Source organism: Boleophthalmus pectinirostris, unplaced genomic scaffold (assembly GCF_026225935.1).
Source record: "Boleophthalmus pectinirostris isolate CB_2022bp ecotype Guang Dong unplaced genomic scaffold, ASM2622593v1 HiC_scaffold_3, whole genome shotgun sequence".
Taxonomy (NCBI): Eukaryota; Metazoa; Chordata; class Actinopteri; order Gobiiformes; family Gobiidae; genus Boleophthalmus; species Boleophthalmus pectinirostris.
This window is the reverse complement of record NW_026571299.1, coordinates 34,195,350-34,218,152: the sequence shown is the minus strand read 5'-3', so window position 1 is coordinate 34,218,152 and position 22,803 is coordinate 34,195,350. Positions and strand designations below refer to the sequence as shown.

Sequence of the window (22,803 nt, the reverse complement as noted above, 5' to 3'; positions counted from 1 at the left end):
GGTTGGAGGGGCCAATGGCACAGATTGGCAGCCTCAATTACATCAGTCTGCCCCAGGGCAGCTGTGGCTACAATAGTAGCTTACCACCACTGAGTGTGGATTGAATGAATAATGCTCTGTAAAGCTTCTTTGAGTGCCCAGAAAAGCACGATATCAGACTGATGCATTATTGTTATTATTGTTGTTGTTGTTGTTGTTATTTTTATTATTATTAGTGTAAAATTGCATACAAATCAGAAAAAAGTTCGGGCTCTTTTCAAAATTATATCTGATTCCAACAGGTCATGCTAAGGAACTGTTCAAGAGAGCCAGCTAGTTCACAAATGTCACGTCACTAATTCAGAGAGCACTAATGTTGAATATAGCCACTAGGTACTTGGTCACTTTAAAACCGAGCTGATGAAATCTGACTCTGAGCAGGGAGCTGTTGCATCCATACCATTGCCTCCTGCACATGGCTGACCACTAGTACAACAAGACACCAAAAGTCATAGCAGGTGAAAATAATAGGAAAACCTTATTTGATCTGATTTTAAACAAATTATTATTATTTGTTTATAAGGCAACATTTCTCTTGAATCCTTGTGACCCCAAAAGAGTCTCTGCCAAAACACTGTCTATTTTTGGACTGTAGCTCAGAGGGCACAGAGGCAGAGGGGGCACATATCTTTGGCTACAGCATTTGCTCAGTAACTTAACTAAGGAGTACAGCACGCAGCAACAAAAACAAGAAAAAGCCGATGAATACCCAAATGTTTTTTCTCATCTGAAGATCTAAATACTGTGGATTAAAGTTAAATCTTCACACTAAAGGTTGGTAAGGTTTAAATGTGAAATGTTTTAAATTAATACGTGTAATACGAGAAATTACTTTTTTCTATTTACTTTGTCTTTGTTTCAACAAACATCTTTTTGCAAAACAAAAATTTGAAAAAGGTTCGTTTTTTCAAGGCTCATATTTAGAAATATTGTTGTCAAACTTTGCTGTGCTAACTCAGTGTTTTTTTTTTATAACCCTCCCCCCTCCCCCATTCCCATAGCGGACATTGCTTCAGTTCTGATTCTTAAGCTGTGAGCACTATGGATCTCACATTCAAGCATGGCGTGGTGCTGATGGACCAGCTGAAGAGGATGCGGGAGACTGAACATCTGACAGATGTTGTGTTGGTGGCTGAAGGCATCAGCTTCCCTTGCCACAGGGTTGTGCTTTCAGCATTCAGCCCATACTTTCGTGTCATGTTTACATGTGGCCTTCGAGAGTGCCACAACAGAGAGATCTTCCTGAGGGACACGCCAGCAGATAGCCTGGCTCTTCTCCTAAACTACATGTACTGTGCTGATCTGCCTCTCACTAACGACAATGTACAAGGCATTGCTGTCGCCTCCTTTTTTGTTACAGATGGATGATGTTTTTAATCGCTGTAGGCAGCACATGACAGAGAACATGGACGCGTCCAACTGCCTTGGTGTGTATTACTTTGCTCGTGACCTTGGTGCAGAGGAACTGGCTGACCACGCATATCATTACCTGAAGCAACACTTTGTTGAAGTATGTCAAAATGACGAGGTCGTTGAGCTGGAGGCCCATCAGCTCGTCAAACTCATCTCATCAGATGATCTCAATGTTTCCAGAGAAGAAACTATCTTAGATGTTGTCCTTCGCTGGGTGAACCATGGGAGTCTGCTGGATGAGGAGTTACGTGCTCGACACCTTCCAGAGCTGCTGAGGAAAGTGCGACTGCCTCTCATAAATGCAGATTATTTAAGAGAAAGTATGAGAAGCAACACAGCTCTGCTGGCTGATGCTGAATGTCTAGAGATGTTGAATATGGCTTTGGATGTCGGAGAAATGCATCCATGTGCTGCACCACGAAAAATGAAGTTGAGGTATGGCATGGAGACCACAGACCTGCTGCTTTGTGTGGGAAATGACAGTGATGGGATAAGGTCAAGATATGGCAACTACTGCGAGCGCAGTTTTTGCTTTGCTCCATCTACAGGTCGAATTTATTATATGACCTCACCTAGCTATGGAGATGCTCTGGGACACGTTGGTGCTGGGGTTGTGACAGAACAAAATATCATTATTGTGTCAGGAGAAGCAAATGCCCGCAAGATGGCCCGGAAAAAAGACATAAATGTTGACATTTTCAGGTATGTGCCTCAAATATTTGCAAATTACATAATGTTACAGCTACTGATAATGTATTCTTTTAGATACAAAGTTGAGGCGCAAGGAAGCTGGGAGCAGATGACATCTGCAGAGTACCGTGATTCCTATGGTTTAGCTTCGCTAGGGGACACTCTGTATCTAGTGGGTGGATTAATGAAGTTGAAGAACCAGTATCTTATCACTAACTGTGTGCAGCGCTGGTCCCTGCAGGGAGGCCCTTGGCGCAGTGCAGCTCCTTTGCCCTTTCCTTTGGCCTATCACAGTGTGGTCAAAATGAATGATCGTCTTTATGTCATGGGTGGCCGAACTCCACAGGTTTTAAATATAAAATATTATTTTGATACATAATGCCCATGCTTTACTTTCATTTTACTGTCCAGTCATATCGTCTGGATGATGAGCCTGACCGCCTCAGTAACCGCCTCCTGGAATATGACCCAAACACAAACAGATGGACTGAACTAGCTCCTATGAAGTACTCAAAGTATCGCTGTGCTGCTGTGGTACTCAATGGGGAAATATATGTGATGGGTAAGACACTAGAAATAGATAAGTGGTAAATAAAATTCTTTGAAGTTGTATTGCTTTACCTATTCTTTTGTATCTACAGGAGGCATAGGGTGTGAAGGTCTAGACCGAGGTCAGTCTCGTCACTGCCTTGATGCTGTGGAGATATATAATCCAGATGGAGACTTCTGGAAAGAGGGACCTCAACTTCCATGTCCCCAACTTTCACTGCGCACCAATGCTTCAAATGCAGGAGTGGTGGGAGGCAAAATTTTTATCTGTGGATATTACAGAGGAGCAGGTAATAACCAGTTAATGTATAACATGTATTATGTGTTTAATAATTCCCATGTCATTATCTCCATTTAGATCGTCATGATAACATAACAAAGGACATTCTGGAGTTAGATCCGAAGGATCAGCGCTGGACAGTGGTGGCTCGCCACACTCTAATGCACGACAACTATGACGTGTGCCTCGTAGCAAAGCTCAACCCAAGAGGCCTCATGTCCCCACCAGCAGACCTAATTAAACAATGACTCTTTAGTCACATTTCAGAGTGTAGTGGCAGAGTTTGAAGCTAAAAGCAAGTCCGACGCTCATGGGCATGTAATCAGGGTTATGTGCAAAAAATGATCTGCAATACACTTTAAAGTGAGATGTAAATATACAGGTTTAATATGAGTTTGTACAGTGATAAATATACACCATACTAGCTCTTAGAAGATCATGACCTTATTTTATTACACATTTAGACAAACCTGCATACATGGATAAAGTAATCTATAATATTTTAACTTTTTTTTATTGGATTGTATATACCTTTTAATTGTACCCCAGAAATGTTATAAATGAATACAAATAAAGTAATTCATATTTCCAGTAAATCAGATCACTGTCTAGGAAAGGCTATTTACAATGGATTATTTTACAAAATTTTCTTTCACCTAAACATTAAATCCTACTCAAATAATATAATAAATAATAACAACTAAATATAATAAAGAATAAAAAACATAACTTTGATTATGGTGTCTATATTCATCCATTAAAAGTCCAATTCAAACAACTGCCACAGGCCTCCAGGCTGTGCTGAGGCCTCTGCCCTGTCCAGGATGGGGTCGATCCCATTCAGGCAGGCTGAGCTGTTGCTGTCCTGGGACCAGCAGCTCAGGGGAGTGATGAAACTCTTGCTCCCATTTTTGTTGTGACACTCAGAGAGAGACAACTTGTTACCATTCAGGAGGGAGGGGCTGTTTTCTTGAAGCACCTCAGGCTTGTGGTTCTGAGCTATCACTAGAGGGCGCCTTTTATGTCTTACAGAGAGTCTTTTGGGTTTCCTCTTTCCCACACATCCTCTGTTCTCCTTACGTGCATCTGCTTTACACACTGTATCAGGCTGTCGTTGCTTGAGCTGGTTTTCCTGCAAACTTCCAGTTAAAGAGTGCGTGAGGCTTGGTGACGTCTGAATGAAGCTGTCCATTACTGTCACTGGGCTGTGTTTGGGTGAATCCTTGGACACTAAAACACTCAGAAGCTTAAGGGCCTTTTCAAGCATATCTTGTTCTGTTTTTTTGTCCTTTTTTAGGCCATCCACGTTGGTCATTAAGCTTAGCACAGAGCAGCTAATATCTGTGGTGGTCTAAACATAGAAAACATGGAATTACAAACCAATAATTACAATTATCTATATCTATATATCTATCTATATATCTATATCTATCTATATCTATCTATCTATCTATCTATCTATCTATCTATCTATATATATATATATATATATATATATATATATATATATATATATATATATATATATATATATATATATATATATATGTCTCTGCCCTAGTTATATACAGACCTTTTCCATCTTGCTTTCTAATCCTGTCACTGTCTCTTGTAGAGAATTTACTCTGTTCAGTAATGTCTGAAGCTGCAGGGTAATGTCATTTTGGAGGCTTGATAGGTTATTCTTCACTGAAAAGGTTACATAGTTTTTATCAACAGCCCCAGACCAACATTTGCTTTTTGTACAACATTGCCATCTAGAGGGTAAATATGGCAATCAACTTACATGTTGAAACAACATTTTCAGTCTTTTCAAAGACTGCAATATTTTTCTCTGTAGCAGTAGCAAGGTCTTGAATCTGAAAATATTGTACATACATAAATATCTGACAATAGATTTAAAAAGATTTTACACTTTTTTTTAACACTTACTTTGTTAAGAGTTTCTCGAATATGTACACACTCACTGGCTAAAGCTTCACTAAAAAGAAGCATGCATTTAACTTATTTCAGTTACCAAGACTTAATCTGCTTAAAGTTTCAGATATGAATCTACAGAAACAGTAAGTACCTGTTAGAATTTTCCTTACTGTTCTTCTTGTCTTGTTCAAATTTGTCCAGGAGGCTAAAAAGTTTGCTTTTATCTTTAGTTTCACCAAACAGAAGAGGTTTACTTTGATAAGCACGTAGCAGGGTTGGATCACTTTCCTGATAAAAAAAAATCAGTTGAGTAACCTAATTGTGCTCATGCCATTTTAAATGATAAGGCCTGTCTATGGCATATATGTGCAATACCATCTCCATACTGAAGAGTAATGGGATGGCATCGCATGCCATAATCTACTGTTATGGAGTAAATCTGTTTTCTTTAACAAGGCAAAAATGTGTATAGAAGTGTATTTGTCCAAACAATATAAAAACGTGTTTACATAGGTTATGCGCAGAGGGGGACAAATAGAAGACTAGTAAATGCATTGATCAGACTGAAATGTTAGAGGAATAAGCTGCTTTGAGTACCGTAGTTAGCATCTAAAATACAATTAAGGTTAATTAGTTGCATTAATGCAACTTTGTGCTTACCTCCTGAGATTGTGTCGAGTTCCAGGAAGACAAACTGAGTGACTGAGATGCAGAATTTTCAGGCCAAAACTGAGACCCAAGGAAAAACTGTGAATCTGTTACAGAGTGTCCAATGGCGTTAATGGTCCTATTAAACAAAAAGTTTAAATTTGTGCAGCCACTATGCACATAAGCTTTGCAAATCTAGAAAGGACTTCCTTTTTTAACAGTTTCTGTGACATAAAGTCTATCTTAATGTATGCACCTGTTTCCAGTTGGGACAGTCATCATCTCTGTCAAATTCCTCATGTGATTCATTTTCTCTCTCTCTGAAACACACATTTGATAAATTATGTATACAGAAGATAAAGTATAACCAAAAGACATTGTCAGTGAACAAATACAGTGCACAGTGAATAGATTCATTATCAATTTTATTGATTCAGTTACCTGCCAATACTGTTCTCTTTCTATCTGAGTCTCTTCAATCTTCACAACTATTTGTTGTAGAACATAAATTTTTTCAATAGAATATTTGTACACAGAACGTAATGTTTGATGACATTTTGCTAACATATCTCAACTACTAGCTAAAGCAAAATTTTCAAGATGGCAAGAAATAGTTTGTTGTTTGTACCACTAAATTGCCTTGTCATTTCAATCAAAGATACAGGGTTAAATCAACCATTGTAAGCTGTAAAGTGTAAACAAACTTACAGTTTTTAAAGGCCAAGATGATTTTAAATGCGCCTGTTAAAGTTCACAATTTCCCGCCACTGCAACTTGGTGCTTGAGGCTGCTTTGCTGGCGTTTTGAATAATTAGAATATTATGTGTGGTGAAATAAACAATCTAATCTATCTATATCTATCTATCTATCTATCTATCTATATCTATATATATATATATATATATATATATATATATATATATATATATATATATATATATATATATATATAATCATTATTATTATTATTATTTATTTTTTTTAATAAAAAATAAATAGACATTTCTTCCGTCCGTCTTTTAATATGAAGTGTAAACCCGGAAGTACAAACGCCAAACGAAAGCAGGTGGTTGTTCTCAGCTACGTAAAATCTGTGATTTCGGGGTTTTCTTTCATTCTAAACACAAATGATAGTCTGGTGAATGTAAATTGGTATCCGACTCTGGCTGACCTATTCAGGTATCACTCTGGAGTCTGGACGGGTGAAAACCTAGCTACTGTTTGGCTGGTAAGTTGTGGTTTGCGTTTCATTAGCGTGCTGCTGTCAACACATCCTTATAGCTTAAAATAGAACACGTAACAGTTTTCGTATAATCCAATTAATAAGACATTCCCGAATAGCTATCTAGCTATATATCTCTAATGCGATCCAAGCGGCAGGTGCACAAAGATAAACACTATCTGTGACAACCATAGGCTTATTTATTATTATTATTATTATCATTATTATTATTATTATTTCTTGTATTGCTTAAACGTTTGTGTTACGATGGTTAAAAGCTCGAGATGACAGATTAGTTAAAATGTTTAATTGGTTATCTACAAATAAGGTTGTCAACTACACCACATTGTTGATGATGTGAAGGGTGCATATAATGCAGTCCATCTTAATAGAGACTACTGTGGACAAAACGACTAAAGGTAAACTTGCTGACTTAACTACTTACTCACAAAGTTTGTAGACTGTAGCTCTATAGAGCACAACCAACCTGTCGAACCAGTCAGTCATGTATCTTACATTGATTGCTGTTAGGGGATGCTGTGACGCTGTCTTTTGCCAGTGTAATGCTACTTTTTTTTTTTTACTTTTTACTATCTCCTAGGGTGAAAGCATGGCTTTGTCATTTCTGTTGGTCTTGGCTGCAACAGTTATTCTCATTCGACCTGAAACACCTGTAACTAAGGTGGGGTAGTTAAAAAAGCATCTGATTGTGTATGTGTTTTCCTGTCAATTATTTACTTTGTAAATTACCTGTTTAAGGCTTTACACCAGAATTCACTGGAGTGTTGCAGTGACAAGCATCAGAGACTCAACAGCACTTGTTCAAATGATACTCACTGTGAACCAGGTAACTCATACATCAATATTACTTGCACACAACTTTCTTCTTTTTAGATGTACTGTTTGGTGGCATGATATTTATTTTACCTTACAGGTGAATCAATGCAATCCATTAAAAATCACCTTTCTTGGTTTGTTGTTAATTCTTCATTAGGATGCTTTCTGCGGGTCCTGGAGAACAGCAATACTGTTTGCATATTCTGTGACTCTGCGGTTGTGGAGTTGGAAAACATAACAGCCTGCACTTACAGTAAAGACACAAAACATTGAATATTTTTTTCTGATGAAGTGCGTTCATGATTTGTCATCTTTTCGCAGACTACACAGTGGAAAGAAAGAATCACACCACAGTCACTACAGTCATTCCTAAAATTGGTAAATTAATTCTATTCATAAATAAGTGTCTGACTACTACTACAACGGCATGTATGTGGTTAATCCCAGTTTACCTTTCTTAATGCTGTTGGTGCAAACAGGGGGACCAGGTGTAGCGGCTTCTCTTCTTCTTGGAACATTGTTAATCAGCTTGTTCCTCATTCTGTCAGTTGCCTCCTTTTTCTACCTCAAACGTTCAAATCGACTCCCAAGCATTTTCTACCGCCGCAACAAAGGTATGATTTAAAATACACTTTGAGAGAGAGAGAGATCTCAGTTATTAAAAACACAAATTAATTTAATCCAGTTTGTAATGTTGTTGTTATTCCTTCTGTTTTTATAGCTTTTATATTCCAGCCAAGTGAGACTGTAAGTACATTTTACCATGTTTATCTATTTTTACTAAGGTAGAGCTTGAAAATTCTTAGTTCACATTTTATTTTTGCATTTTGTGTTTTAGGCAGTCATGATACCTTCCACATCAGGTATGTTCTTAAAACTATAATTGGCTTACCAGCTAGGACTGTCATAGTAATACATTTTGAAGTGTGCTATATATTGATACCAAAAATATAAATACTGTAACTAAAAGCAAATAGTGAAAACAATTGCATAGTTATTAGTATCTATAATGAGTTGTGGAAGTTGTTCAGCCCTCTAAAGCTCAAATCTTTAATGTTATAATTTGTCTCATGTCTCCGCTGTGCTGTTATTGAACTTTTATTTTATTTATTTTTAGCGAGAAAGACCAGATATGTCAGGAGAGAGCGACCATCAGCAGCATCTACTCTGAACAGTGCCTCCATTTCCACAGCGGCCACTACACAAGCCTAACCTGTAGAGGGAGCTGGAGACCTCAGGAAAGATGAATGAATAATTCCAGAGGTATGATGTGCAGTCATTCAAACAGTATAACTTGTTATAAAGTAAAGTTGCCAAATTTAGTGTAGCTGCGATTTCACATTGACTGTTAATAGTATAACTATAGACAACAAATGAGATCGGCTTCAGTGAATAATTTACCAAATGTTTTTCATTAACTTTATAAAACCAAAATCAAGTGTGCAATACATATTGCTTTGACGTAAATGGGTCAGTGCTTCTAAGTTTAGACTTTTCACATAATTCTGTTTTTACTTTTTCTTTTTTGTAAGTGGTACTTTTTTAGTTGTAATAAGGGTTAGACAGTACAGTAGTTGGTGAGAGTGGAATCTATAAACATATTTTGAAAACAAATGGGTTGATGTAATCTGAAGACCAACAAGAGTAAATTTTGAGAGAAATACTGTCAGATTTCTGGATGTTTTAATATGCAGGATATGTAATATTTATTTCCTATTTGTAACCATGCACTGAGTATTTATACAGGACAAAAGAATGCTTAGGGTAGATTTGAGATGTAGATATTGGTTGTTTTTCATTGTTATAATTGCAGCTGTGTTTTATTTATTTTGTGTCTCTTGGACACATTGGATAAGTGAATGTTTTTTATAAGTGTAACAATGTCACAGCTATAAGAATCATTCCATGAGCAGATACTTTGCTACATCAACAAAGATGGTGGAAATTTATTTTGCAATTTTATCCAACTTCAGATAGTTTTATTATTACTGATGTATTTATTTAGTTTTAGTTTAATTTTGATGTTTATGGTGGTTTCTGTCAAGTTGTGTTTGGTATCTAATAAAATACTGCTAAGAATAATTAATAATTTATCATCTTAAATCATCTTCAATTTGTTTGTTAAAATACTCAACTCCATATAGACTCTATGTAGACATTTATGATAAATTTCAATTTTTATAATCAAAAAAGAATGAGAATTTTCCATTTTATCCAGACCGTTACAAAACAGTGCACTTTACCCTAGTTACTTGTGCACTTTGCCTAAAATGTTGCCATTAAGTGTAATTAAGAATTATATTTAAATGGCGACAATTATAGTTGCACTGACTATTACTTGACTAGTTTTTGCTAACTCAAATTTTGCCTATAGATGTGTGCCATTACAAGCAGTAATACTAAAATACATTATCCATTTGGATCTACTCCAGTGGCCTTCTGTAAAATGTAAAGGCTATACTTCATCACAACACTAAAAGCCAATTTCCAAATCAAGTAAGCGCTGTGATCCATTGTATATTTTTCATTTATTTTTTATATTTGTGAATTTATTGTAGATGTAAGTATTGTTTATAAAAAATAAAGCTCTTTTCTATAAAGCGTATGGTTTGTGCTCACTTTACACATTATGTTTGATGGTGATTATATTGGAGTTGAAATCTTTAAATTACAGACATTAGAATACATGATGTGCTGCTCATTAATACTGCTGAAACTGTTATGTAATAGTCATGTTTAAACCTGTGTAAAAGTTATATAATCTATTACTTACCGTCTTGCTTCAAAAATCCATTCTTCATTGATCTTTGCTTGTATTTTGTTGGTCTGAAATGTCACACCTCCTCTGATGAGGGACGGATGTTGGCATGTGACCCAGCAGCTCTATTTATATCAGCTGAGAAAGGCTCCACTCTGACTTTGACAACACATCGGAGCATGTCGCTACAGTGGACACACAACAGCCTTCAGGGTGGACATTTTGTCCTTGTGTCACAGGTATGTTGATTAATCACAAACTTAAACACTTTTAATGTTAAAACACTTAAAGTGATGGATGATTAGAAATGTAGATAAATGCCATGCAGATAACAAACTATTGTACCATTATTTGTTGTTCAAACAATCCCAAGTAACATCTGAAAAGTAGAACGGTAGAAGAAAATAGGAACGGATATATAGGATATGGGATATAAGGATGAGTCCAGCAGGGAGTGATTAAAAGTAAACGGTTTTGATGCATGATTTCTCCTTAGCAGAAAATAGTATAATTTAAAGACAAACTGTAAAAGATACGTATTATATGAAAGGATGGCACCAAACTTCTGCTAGAAATTCTAGAAATCTGCCTTTAAGTTGCAACAGATTCAGTCATATAAGAGCCTTGTGAATAAATGTTCACGAGAGCGGCATACCACAGTTGAGTTCTATGACAGGTCAAGTTCATTCTGTGTTGTGTGTTTGTGTCAAGTCACTCAGTGTTGTTTTCAATTTAATCATAACTAATCTCTATGAGTAAGGACCATGGCAAATCTCACTGTGGCAGGTTTTATGAAGCTTGTGACTAGTAGGCTCTACTACAGATTGCTGTTAAGATTAAAAGGTGTATTTTATTTAATAGAAATTGAATAATTTCAGGGTGAATTCAAGTTCAAAATTTTCTTGATGAAGTTTGCAAAAAATTTTTCTCTTATCATATTTTCATATTTATATAATTTTATAATCAAATATTTTCATATTTATATCATTTTTATCCTTTAGCCATTAATTCACAAAGTGTAAGTGTCTTTTTAAACATGTCACCTAATCAGAAATTGTGTTTAAATTTACAGATAAGATGATAGACGAGTGAGTGATCACTATGGATGACTTGGATCATAGCATGCACATTTCCGACAATGACTGGTTCAGCTTCTGTGAGGAGAGTGAAGAGTGCTGTCTACTGCAAGCTTCCCTGGCTTGTCCTGACAGCTCTGGTCTTAGTGATGCAGATGATACAGACTTTACCACACAAACCTACACACCCATAAAAGAGCACCAAACTGGAGAAGACAGTAAGGAACTTGTAGTTGAAGAAAAGGGAGATGCATTTGTTCAGTGTTCTTCTGGTGTAGACAGTAAAGCAGAAAGTGACCTAAAGTCTGAACCAGAGCCTGTTTTGAAGGATGCACTTGACTGTATTACCTGGGCAGAGAAAGAGCATTTGTTTGTGAGTGTCAGTGACAAACCATCTCAAAAACTGGTATCTGCTACTGTCCCTGTGGTTAAAAAGAAAAGGAAACAGAACAAAATCTGTAAAGTGGACTGTATACATAATGATAAAGTTAATTATTGTGATCAAGTCAAATTACCTCAACAGAAGTTCTCAGATACAAATACTAAGAGCTTGGAAGCAGTCGTCAGTACTGCATCTCATAAATATAGCTCGGACCATTTGGATATAGGAAATACCAGTGAACCAATAAATGCCAAATGTGACATAAACCAAATTAAATCCATTGACACTATATTGACTCAGAAAATATGCTGTAAAAGTGCCCAAATACAACAAAAAACTGAAATGATATGCATTGAAGTTTCCATTGCCAGTGATCCAAGAGAGAGCAAATGTGACACTTGTAATGAAATAATAGAATGCGTCAAAAAGTCAGACTCCGTGTTCATTCAAGAGAAAGACCGAAATGTAAGTAGTGAGAGCTCTCAAACTCAAGTTGCAATGGATTTGACGTGCCTTCACAAGTCTTGTATAGACCCTTTAGACATCAGTAATTTGACAAAGGTAAAAAATAGCACTTGTGTTGAGTTTGACTTAACCAAACAAATCTCTGGCTCCAAGTATATTCAAGAAGAAAGATTTCAGATGAAAGTTAATGCAGAAATTGAAGATTCTAGTAATGAGGGCAAAATGCAAAATATTTTAATAAAAGATACCAAAATAGATGCTTCCAACAATTGTGATGCAATAAACCAAACCAGAAATTCTGACTCAGGGTCACTCACATGTTTTGGAGAATCTTGTAAAGAGGACAGTCTTAATTTGATCATTGGAAATGGAGTTGAAGTAGGTACAGATTCTGGTAAATGTACCTATAATTCAATTACATGTCATACAAATAGTGCCGAATCAGATGAATTTGCAGATTACGAGTCCTTCTCCAGTTCTAGTTATGATTCAGAAACTTACCATTCTGCTGCAGAGTCTGTGGAGGACCCTAGATATCTCTATATGCCAAATTCACCTTGTAATCTATCCATAAGTATTAATGATTACAGTTCAGTAGGCAGAGGAATGCACTTCACAAATGGATGTTTAAAACAAGATGGCAGCCAGTCAGTCACAGAAACATCACAGATTTTTCCACTTGCCAACTACAGTGTTGACAACCCTCCAAATGACAACTCCACATGCAGCACTGGCGCTGACAGCACTGAGCTCTGCATGTCTGTGGATACACCTGCATCTGCAGACAATCCATCAACCTCTTTAGAAAACCAACTTGAATGTTCACCTCAACTTGTTACTATGGAAAGTCCTGAGGCGTATGCAAAAGCCACTGGGAGCTCTCAGCCTGTATATGCCATCTCTGCTTTCTGGGATGAAATGGAAAAATTGACGATCAATGACATCTTGCACATCAGAACGGGAAGGTGCATGTTGCCAATTGAGGAAGCAATTATAACAAATGACAAAAATACTATAAGTAGAGATAATATAAGTACTGTCAATGCAGTAAGCCTACCTGAAACCACTATTTTGGACACATTGGATACAGCTGATTCTGACTATTGCACAAATCTCGAGTCCAAACCTGACCGTTCAAGTTGGGATTTCTCTACCTCTGATTTTGAAGAGGAATACTGGCAGTTTATCAATTCAAGTAGAAACTCAAGTCCTGACCAACATGGCAAAAGTTACCAAAGTGAATGCACAGATTATGTTTGTACAAGTGAAGAATCAGATGAAATGGGTACACCTGTGCCCTCTGAAGACTGTTCCATGGAAAAGTGGTCTTGTGATTCCACGTTTAATTCCTATGACCTTGCTATGCCGCAACAGATGAGAAAAAATAAGAGTATGTATGACATTCATGCACCCAAGTCAATGGAAGGTTTATCATCACAAGCATTTCTGGATATGAGCAGCTGCAAGTCTTTGGAGAAGCCGCTGAAAATGAGTGATGGCTTTGAAGTAGTCACTCCAGTCATGTGCCTCACAGATGAACAATATCAAATATCTTTCCCTAAAGTATATGAATACCTGTTTGATGATAACAAAGCAAAGTGTGAAGTAATGTCAGTCAGTGTCTATGGGCTGCAGGGAAACTATGCATCACCTGTGAATGAATATACATTTTGTACAGCCACTAACAACCTTCCAATCATACCCTGTATTGAGGAGCCAATCCCAATTTTCTCCTGCTCACGTCCGACTGTAAGGGAGCTGACATTTCCCAAACCTGGCTGTATTTTCTCAGGTACAAACTACACAACAATGAAGGATGTGTCTCCTATACAAATAGTCTCTCAGTCTATTTTACAGGGAATGGACTGTAAGCATACTGACCGATCCTACTGCTTCTCCCAAGATCTGTCAAGTTTGTACTCAGTCAAGAAGATTTGTTTTCTTGACAAAGGTTCTGATGTATGGAGATCTGAGGCTGAGAAAAAGCCAGTTTGCGCGATTGATTCAAATGTTACTGTGGTCGGTGAAGGAAGTGTCCTCTCCATGACACCCAAAATGTTTAAAGAAGCAGCATTTGGGCAGATTTCTATGGAGAAGAACCAAATGCCATGTGGTAAGTTATAATTAATTTCAGACTATAAATTGGTACAATTAGCAAATCCTTGTTTATCTTATAACTATACATTTGCTTTATAACTGAAAAAAGTAACATACCAGATCCAGAACATCCCCAAAAAGTTAGCTGAACAGACAAGAAACATAAAATGCCCCAATTATAACTACTAAAATTAATTATTGATTCTTTCATTTGGTCAATGTAATGCAGTGTTTTATGGTGGCTAACTAATTTAATGTTAAAAAAAAAGTAAAGGTTAATAGCTTAAATCTCCCCAGACATTTTATAACTAGCATGTTTTATTGTTTCATTTCTATTTCAGATTCTCAAAGTATATTTTCCACAATAAAGCAGTCAGATATGTGTTTAGTCTGCATTGCATTTGCTTCATGGGTTCTGAGGTCCTCTGACCCTGAAGCAGCTGATGCCTGGAAAGCAGGTAAGAAACCAAGCCACTATGCCTTAAGTTTTCAGAAATGAATTATATGAAAAAATAATTTTATGTTGATTCTCTGCAGCCCTCCTGGCCAATGTGAGTGCACTGTCAGCAATCCAATATCTGAGACAATTTATGAAGAGAAAAACTTCACCACAAGAAGACTGACGATAAAATAAGCATATACTTAGTGTTGTAACCAAGTTTGGGTCCAGATACACTATGCCTCAACACATAGATCTAGATATAGATGTGTGCTAATCTCAAGGCTAGATACATTCACTGCCTTATGTCTGGAGCAAGAAGATAGAAGAACAGGGTACTATCATGTAAAGCTGGTATTGGAAAGTTGTAGTTAAGATAATGTGGTTATTAGATGTGACAGTGAGGGTTATGAGTTGTGTGGTAGCTTAAATATACATATGAGAGGTATTTGAGTGCTTAACATTTTTGTTGAGGTTATTGCAGGTTGAGCTGTATGCCAGAGCACGTGCCTGTATGAGGGATTTACTTGTATGGAAACAAATAGGTTGAAAAATAAGTTCTTTCATTTCACTTTTCATCATGTAAATATTTAATAAACAAATTCTGATAAATGAGAATGGTGTAGATTTTTAAAATCAGAAATAAAAAAGGTTTTATGCCAAAAGAGTAATTTATTGAAATAAATATGTAATGGATACAATTTTATATTATGTCCCATAAATATTAAATGTCTTAGCAGTTGTTCAAATTCAATTAAAATGGCAGGAGTTCATTTTTTTATTAAACCTTTTAGTCAATTCTAGTATTGGCGTCAACATGATTTTCCTCTGACAAATGAATTATTGCGTCAGCTTATAATACTTCATGTAATAGCTTATAGTTAATGATCTCGTGCTAAATTAAGGGGGCGGCAGTTCACTTCTACTGCTATATCAATAGAACTCATTCATCTAATATTGTGAACATGTAATATTTACACTCTCAGAAACAAAGGATAAAAGCTTCAGTTTAAGTGTGAAAAGATAGATATAAAACTTCAGGATTTACACAAATATTTAGCAGATTTAGAGTAAACCAACTTAGACTATGCTTTCTAAACAACAATGCAACTTGCTACTCTAGATTAGTGGAAACAGACTGAATCATGCTAGGTCCATTACAATCATCCAAACACTGATTTTAAATGCCATTGATACAGTTGAAACAAATTTAAAACCATAGATATCTAAAGTTAACCCCCAAAGATGTACTGTTTTCATATCCTTTACTAAATATCATTATTCTTCACTTAGTTAGAAACTGTGAAACAGTTCGTGGAAATAACTGTCACTTTTCAGCATTAAATATGTCAATGATTTGATAAAACTAGTAGAAAGAGTAGATATGAAAATCTCTGACAGACTTTGACAGTCCCATTAAGTGCTATACGAGGAATGCACATAACAATACACTAGGATTTTTCTTCTAAAATATATTAAAAGCAGATATTAACAAACATCCATTATTCTCTTACACTCTTATTGGGTACACAGTATTCCTTAGGGTACTAGTATAGGCTTATTAGCATGCACCAACTAATAGTTACGATGGCTTGTCACCTTCTTTCTTCAGCCGACTTAATAAAAGAATAGAGAATATATGTTACTATGTGACATATATTGTTCAGTATTTGAAATTTTAAGCTGATACCTTACCTGTAATAATCTTCCTGACTGGGTATAGGCCCTCCGTGAAGGTGATGCCCATGTAGCCACTGCTGCTCCATAGCCATCCTCTGCAGCTCTGCAGACTGGGCATGCATGGCCTGGAGCTGGTGGGCAGCAGACATCTGAGGGATCGGACCCTGCAGCTCTCTTGGATATGCAGGTCCTGAAGACAGACATTTATTACACAAAACTGGAAGTACAGCAGAATACATACACAAGAGTCATTAAGCAATAACGCTCACCAAACAACGGGTGCCTCAGCATCTCATGATCATGAGGCAGATCACTGAGCAGTGGGTTTGGGATTGGTCCTCCAGGGAAAGGAAATCTGGCCAAACGTGGCCCAGGTGCCATAGGATCCACCAGAGGATGGGGACTGGAACCTAAAAACGATGACAAAGCAACATTCAGCTTGACAGCTGATTTATAACAGCGTTCACCATACACTGTTCTTTAGTGGAGGCAGACCTTGGCCGAGAGGGTCCTGCTGGTGCAGATGGAGGTGAGAGTGAATGTGTGAGTGCTGATGGTGATGTGGCGTCACATTGAGCATTTGTAGCCTGGCAGCTGGGTCTGTGGCCACCGAGGCCATCCTCTCAGCATGAAGGCGCTCTGCAGTCAGCCGCTCAGCGTAACTCAGCTCTGGCCGCAGTTGTGGTCCCGCTAGTGCCATCCTCTCACGCTCCAGAAGCCCAGGATGAAACGGTGCAAAGGGATGAGGAGGCCCGGGAATATGAGGGAGAGCCAGAGCGCCGTGTCTAACAAAGTGTTCCATGGGGTTAGCGGAGGGGTGCAATGTCTCCAATTCTGGGGCCTTGACTTCATATCCAGGCTTCATCCTCTCCCGCAGCTCTCTCTCTCTCAGGTTTCTAAGCTCACGCTCCCGGAGGCTAGGATCAGTACTGTATAGGCCGGACATGTGGTAGGCCAGCAGGGGGTCTCCAGGGCTCAGGGACACATAGAAAGGATGGTTTCTGTTGGTGGGAGACATAACGTGAGGCCGAGCGTATTCACTCAGTGTGCGCAGAGCGGGGGTATCGGGGCCTATGTATGGAGGAACAGCAGCAACAGTGGTGGGAGGCTGCTCAAAGGAGGGCCGCCCATGGGCTGTCATCTGAGCTTCACTCATTCGACTTTCAAGGGAGGAACTAGAGGCTTTCTGCAGAAAGTATACAAATGTTGTAGTTATTATGCAATTCATCTTAGTCATTTAAAATACACTGAAGACCACTCACCACGCTCCTATCTACCTCCCTTTCCCTCTCTCTGTCCTTCTCCCGTTCGCGTTCTTGTCGAGCACTGAGCTCTGCCTCTCTTCTGGACCTCTCCACCGCCTCTTCTCTCTTCTTGGCCAACTTTGAGGATGACAGTGGAGTGAAGAAGAGGTCTGTTCTTGCACAGGAGTTATACCCACGATCCAGGTGTTTAATAAACCTAGAAAAGCATAATTCAGACAATGTTTTTTTTTACATATCACTTTTGCATAGACAGATGATGAGGTTACCCAACAATTATGGAATTTTAAGTGAAAAGTAATATATTTTCATTACATTTCTTGACTGTGCAGTGTCATACCTAGCAGACTGGCTGGCATGGCTGGCCATGTTAACCACAGTTGGTTGTGGAGAGGGACTCCTGGGGGGAGGAGGCGGGCTCTCTGGCTCCTCCATCTCATCCAATGGCTCCTCTTTTACCTGAACCTGTGAGCCTGTGGGACCCGAGGGTCGCAGAGGAGGAATTGACGACTGAAGGCTCTGGATGGGGCTGATTGCAGATGCAGTAACAGATGTGATGGTGCTGGGTGCAGAAGGTAGATGAGGAACACTCATGCCTTTGGCAGAAAGGTTCTGCACCTGAGAGATGACTGGCAGCTGGGTGGGCACAGGCTGTGGCATCATCTGCAGAGGAGGAGGGGCTGCCCCAGGGGGGTGCTGGTTAGGCAGAGCGTTGAGTGGCTTCAGGGCAGGAGGAGGAGGCAGGTTGGCAGGCATCTGTGGGTATGGGGCAGCAGGCGGATGTGGCATTTGTTTGTGTGAAGGAGGGATGGGGGTTGTGGGAGGTGGTTTGATCTGTGGTCCCAGTAAAGGACTCTGCTGAAGCTGAGGGTCTCTAGAGAAGATTGGTGCTCTCTGGGATGGCTGTGAAGGCAGGGGTTGTGGGCTCCCACCGTTTACTGCAGACGGGACCTGGAATGGTGCAGAGAGGGGAGCGTCCTGCCCTGGAGGACCAGTTGTAGAGGGTGGAGCAGGCTGTGTGTGGCTGTTAGAGGCAGTGGTTGTCTGACTGGTGCTGGTCTGAAGTGATTCCGTGGATGGAGGTGGAGGGCTGTTGGCAGAGCCAGCAGAGGGGGTCCTCTGAGGAGGTGGAGGAATGACAGTAGGCCCCTGACATGGAACAGTGTGTGAAGCTGATGCATCACTTGCTGAAGAAGCTGCAGCTGGCTCTGATTGAGCGCCGTGGGGCTGTGCAGAGGAGTCAGAGTCGCTCTCGTTGCCCTGTTGAGGGCTGGGAATGCTGGGAGATGAGCTGCGGTTGTCCTGATCAATATCTTTGGTGTCACTGCTGCCATCATCTTGAGCACTGCGGCTTTCTGACGAGCTTTCCTCTTCAATCTCAGCCTCTCCCTCTGACCGGGAGCCCTGAGGATCCTGTGGGAAAAAATAACAACTCAATAAATAGTATGGGTATATTTAAGTATGTAATTAATTTCTGTGTTAAATATTTGCTAAAATATTTGCATTAAATAATCTTAATTCTCTACCTGAGTCTTTGGCCTTTTAGCTGTGATTTTTTCTGACTCGTCAGTTTCAATCGCTGGGCTCTCCCGAACTCTTTTAGTTGATTTTGGTGGCACAACCTCCTCTTTTATTTTCTCCATAAATAAATAAAACATTTTATTTTATATTTCATATTGCATACAAGCAATATTTACAAACTTAAACATTCTATTACAGTTTCTGTTTTGTAACAAAATAATAGATATTTCTTAGTTTTGGCTTAATGTGCACAAAATAACATTGCAAGTTATATGAGGTAGTCTTTACCTTGTTTGCCCTCTTTGCTGAGTCGTTTTTATTGTCAGCAGCAGATGCTCTTGTAGCACACCCAGAATGACTGTTACGATCATCATTATTGGGGGAGCCAGTGATTCTCCTGTGGCCACTTCGTAAAGATGATAACTGCTGTAAAATTGTTTACAATAAAAAAATACAATTTAAACCATTTTCACACACATTAATTTGGCTGGTGTCTGATACTTCCTGATTATATTTATTACATGCAATAAAAATGTCTGAAAGCCGAAGCCTTGGGCTTACAGGTGCTCTACTCCGCCGTGTCCTCATGCCATGCTTGCTGTTCACCTCCTCTTCCTCCTTCACAGGTTTGAACATGTACAAGGAGCCGCCCGATTTTTGAGCTGGTGGAAGGCAGCCATGTTTGTTCTCGTATGTGCGACAGCGTGTGCACAACACAGGATTGTTCTTGCCCCCTTGGTGCCAATCCTTTGAGTCTAATAAAAGATTATTTATTGTTATTATGGAGCATTAAGGGAAAGTTATAAATCTTGAGTGATAGAGGTGTGAACATACTAGTTGTACCACAATGGCTACAGCTCTTCACATCTTGCTCACTGTCCTCACTATCAAGGTCATCCTCACTGGCTGAACTTGCTTCATCTACAAAGAAATACATTTATTTAAAAAACATCAAAGCATTGACTTGGACTCATTCATGCACAAAAAGAAACAAGTGAACAATAAGACTAACTTGAATAATTTTGTGATGGTGCGTTTGAAGAAGCTGCAGCAGAGCGTGTCTTGGCTTTGCGTGCAGATGGCTGGCGCCTCTGCTGTCGATAGGCTCTGGTTCCAGCAGCCTCAGGAGTCTTCTTCCAGTGGTAGTAAAACGTGATCAACTCGCCCTGTTTGTAACAACATAATACTTCATTAATGACTTGAAAAAAGCAACACAAATATATATTTTCTGCATTAAGATAAAACTAAATCTACAGTTTTCTTGCAGGGTAGAAAGTCCTTCCGAATGCGAAAGAAATTTTTCCCATACTGCCTGAGGCCTTTAATGAAACGTTTCTGTAAAAAAGGGTACATTAGATTACCATAAACAAATATATTTTTGTGGGGATGCATTTACAGTAACCTACCACATCATCCTCTGACCAGCACTTTTCAATAAGCTTTGGCAGTGGCTTTTTAACAAGGCGTTGGAGAGCCTTTGCAGCATCATAATGGCTTGCATGGAGCTACAATAGAATCAGATAGATTTTAAAGTAATATTATTTAATGTTAAGTGATGTTTAATGTTGTTTTTAACATGGAAATAATGAAAATATATTATAAATGCCTTACCATGTTAAGTGCATTGAGTGTGGTATCATCACGAGAGGCTGCTAAGCATCCATCCTCAGTGGATCCACCATCACACATTCCTGCAAATGCTGCCATGCTCCTGTTATGTGTGGAAAATACATTTTTACATGGACATGACTAACTAATCATGTGAAATGTATCCTACCGTAAAACGTAATAGACAATATAGTTGACATCTTCTCCAATAAAGGTCTCACCTGGCTGCTCGGAGATACATGAGGAGGTCACAGTCATTGACCCCTGGTGTCCACATGAGTTCCTCATTCTCAGTCTGTGCCTGTAAACAAGACTGAGGTCGCGGTTGTAACTCTGGGAGCTTGGCCTGTAAATTAATGTTTCAGTATAAAAATAATAATTTCCAATAGCAAATTTAAAAGCTCTCATGCATATTACTTAGGGCAAATGAAAAACAAATATTTGTAATTATGACTATTTGTTCATTTACCTGATGACTGGGCCCCACTCTTATTTCGCCTTGTGTGCTGTTCAGGCTCCTACAATGGGAAATAACATTTGAATTTAATATTAAAATGTAGTGTCAACAATGCTATTCACTGATTTATCTGTCGCCCCGAGCAAATCTAGTACATGTTTACTGTTTATTATTGGATAATGTGCCCAGGCGTTAAATCAATATATGACCGCGCTGCACACACTGTATATATCAGCACACAGCCCTCCTCCAGTACAGTGGCTTCAGCGAGAACATCCCGCCTCCACAATCACTGAGAGCCAATCTCTGCCGTGACCTGCGACGTTTCCTTATATTACATGAATGAAACCCGACGCTGGCTACCGCAAATGACTGTCAATCAATCACACTTGAGCTGCTAATTTTTACGGTCACCATTACAAGAACAGTGTGTGCGGCTTCGTATTAACAGGTTGGCGTTCGGAACGAAGCCGTTACCTAAAATGTGCAAAAGGCCTTAAATTCATCGGTGGTAGCTTTCACAACATGTCGCTGACCTAACCTTGCTAGCTGCATATAGACGACCATGTAAATATACAGGTCAAGCCCAAAGGCGATCCAATACTCAGTCTTCTCCAGCGCGTATGCAATAATCCAGTGACGCACAGTTTACTACACGACATTACCTCGAATTATTTATGCAAAGAAAAGGCAAAGTGGACAATAACATTACACTATCCAACCAAGGAAGATCAGCTAGCTGCTAACGAGACAGTAACATAACGCAGCGATTTTATTTGGCTAGCGTGTTAGCCAGACACCAACTTCGTGACCACTGACACGCCGAGTATTCCACATAAACGCATCTCCAAAGTACCGTGACAAACCATAAAACATGCAAAATACACAACATTTAGCGATAATAGCGTGTAATGAGTTGATTAAGTTACCTCCGCGGACTGAACAGGTCGTCCATGTCGAGGGATGTTTGGATGTGGCTTGTTGACACTACGCAGCGCAGTGGGCGATACGCACACAAACTATGCGAATCCCCTATTACATGGCTATTCAAAATGGAGGCGGTGTAGTGGAGGCAGTCAGTCTATTTTCCCAGCGCAGTGACCTCAGCGGCAGCCACAGCCAGCCTTCAAAGTTGTCTGGTGTACATTACTGAGCATGTGCCGCGGATCAGCAGGCAATGGCTCTGCTCATCAGCTGCTACACAGGCATCCATGGATGAACCACCGCGTAGTGAACGCCACATACACCATTAAGCAGCATTTTCTGACCAACCAAAGGAAAATGCTGCAGTTTTGACTTAATTGCACAAAATTATTAGGGCAAATGTCCTGCGCAGTGACAATGTTATTATAGTGTGCTTAATGTAGATTTTATAAGGTAGGAAAGGATAATCCCTAACTAAAATATAACATAAATATAACATATAACAGAATTAGCAGTATCTACGGATTATCGAAATC

The 22,803-nt window shown here is 38.9% G+C and overlaps 4 protein-coding genes across 6 annotated transcripts; 3 read left to right on the top strand and 1 right to left on the bottom strand.

Moving 5' to 3' along the window:
• Window positions 1–861: 861 nt before the first annotated feature.
• kbtbd12 (kelch repeat and BTB (POZ) domain containing 12) lies at window positions 862–3,667 on the top strand. Its single transcript, XM_020934174.2, is given in 7 exon segments — window positions 862–936; window positions 1,041–1,392; window positions 1,394–2,154; window positions 2,218–2,488; window positions 2,554–2,704; window positions 2,784–2,981; window positions 3,050–3,667. Coding segments are annotated over 6 exon segments (1,863 nt in total). The 5' UTR covers window positions 862–936; window positions 1,041–1,080; the 3' UTR covers window positions 3,220–3,667.
• A 2,914-nt stretch (window positions 3,668–6,581) lies between these two features.
• Window positions 6,582–10,201, top strand: cunh1orf159 (chromosome unknown C1orf159 homolog). The gene is made up of 9 exons (XM_020934159.2): window positions 6,582–6,767; window positions 7,363–7,443; window positions 7,521–7,608; window positions 7,756–7,851; window positions 7,920–7,976; window positions 8,078–8,212; window positions 8,320–8,345; window positions 8,437–8,461; window positions 8,716–10,201. Exons 2-9 carry the CDS (start codon window positions 7,372–7,374, stop codon window positions 8,808–8,810), a joined length of 594 nt encoding a protein of 197 aa, XP_020789818.1. The 5' UTR covers window positions 6,582–6,767; window positions 7,363–7,371; the 3' UTR covers window positions 8,811–10,201.
• Window positions 10,202–10,509: 308 nt separating this feature from the next.
• On the top strand, window positions 10,510–15,328 carry perm1 (PPARGC1 and ESRR induced regulator, muscle 1). Of its 2 annotated transcripts, XM_020934169.2 has the most exons (5): window positions 10,510–10,595; window positions 11,429–14,071; window positions 14,183–14,392; window positions 14,718–14,834; window positions 14,914–15,328. In XM_020934169.2, exons 2-5 carry the CDS (start codon window positions 11,458–11,460, stop codon window positions 14,997–14,999), a joined length of 3,027 nt encoding a protein of 1,008 aa, XP_020789828.2. In that variant the 5' UTR covers window positions 10,510–10,595; window positions 11,429–11,457; the 3' UTR covers window positions 15,000–15,328. The 2 variants fall into 2 exon arrangements, with proteins under 2 accessions (XP_020789828.2, XP_020789827.2); XM_020934168.2 differs by having other exon boundaries at window positions 11,429–14,392.
• A 139-nt stretch (window positions 15,329–15,467) lies between these two features.
• rereb (arginine-glutamic acid dipeptide (RE) repeats b) lies at window positions 15,468–22,472 on the bottom strand. 2 transcript variants are annotated; one of them, XM_055160542.1, is made up of 17 exons: window positions 22,273–22,472; window positions 21,356–21,404; window positions 21,108–21,232; window positions 20,890–20,989; window positions 20,685–20,783; window positions 20,533–20,613; window positions 20,291–20,444; window positions 20,113–20,199; window positions 19,840–20,033; window positions 19,567–19,701; window positions 19,284–19,394; window positions 18,098–19,170; window positions 17,758–17,956; window positions 16,991–17,681; window positions 16,765–16,905; window positions 16,511–16,685; window positions 15,468–16,431 (listed from the first exon to the last, which is right to left on the bottom strand). In XM_055160542.1, the coding sequence occupies exons 1-17, from the start codon at window positions 22,296–22,298 to the stop codon at window positions 16,398–16,400; spliced, it is 3,474 nt and encodes a 1,157-aa protein (XP_055016517.1). In that variant the 5' UTR covers window positions 22,299–22,472; the 3' UTR covers window positions 15,468–16,397. The 2 variants fall into 2 exon arrangements, with proteins under 2 accessions (XP_055016517.1, XP_020789733.1); XM_020934074.2 differs by having other exon boundaries at window positions 19,567–19,704; window positions 22,273–22,470.
• Between the last annotated feature and the right edge of the window lie 331 nt (window positions 22,473–22,803).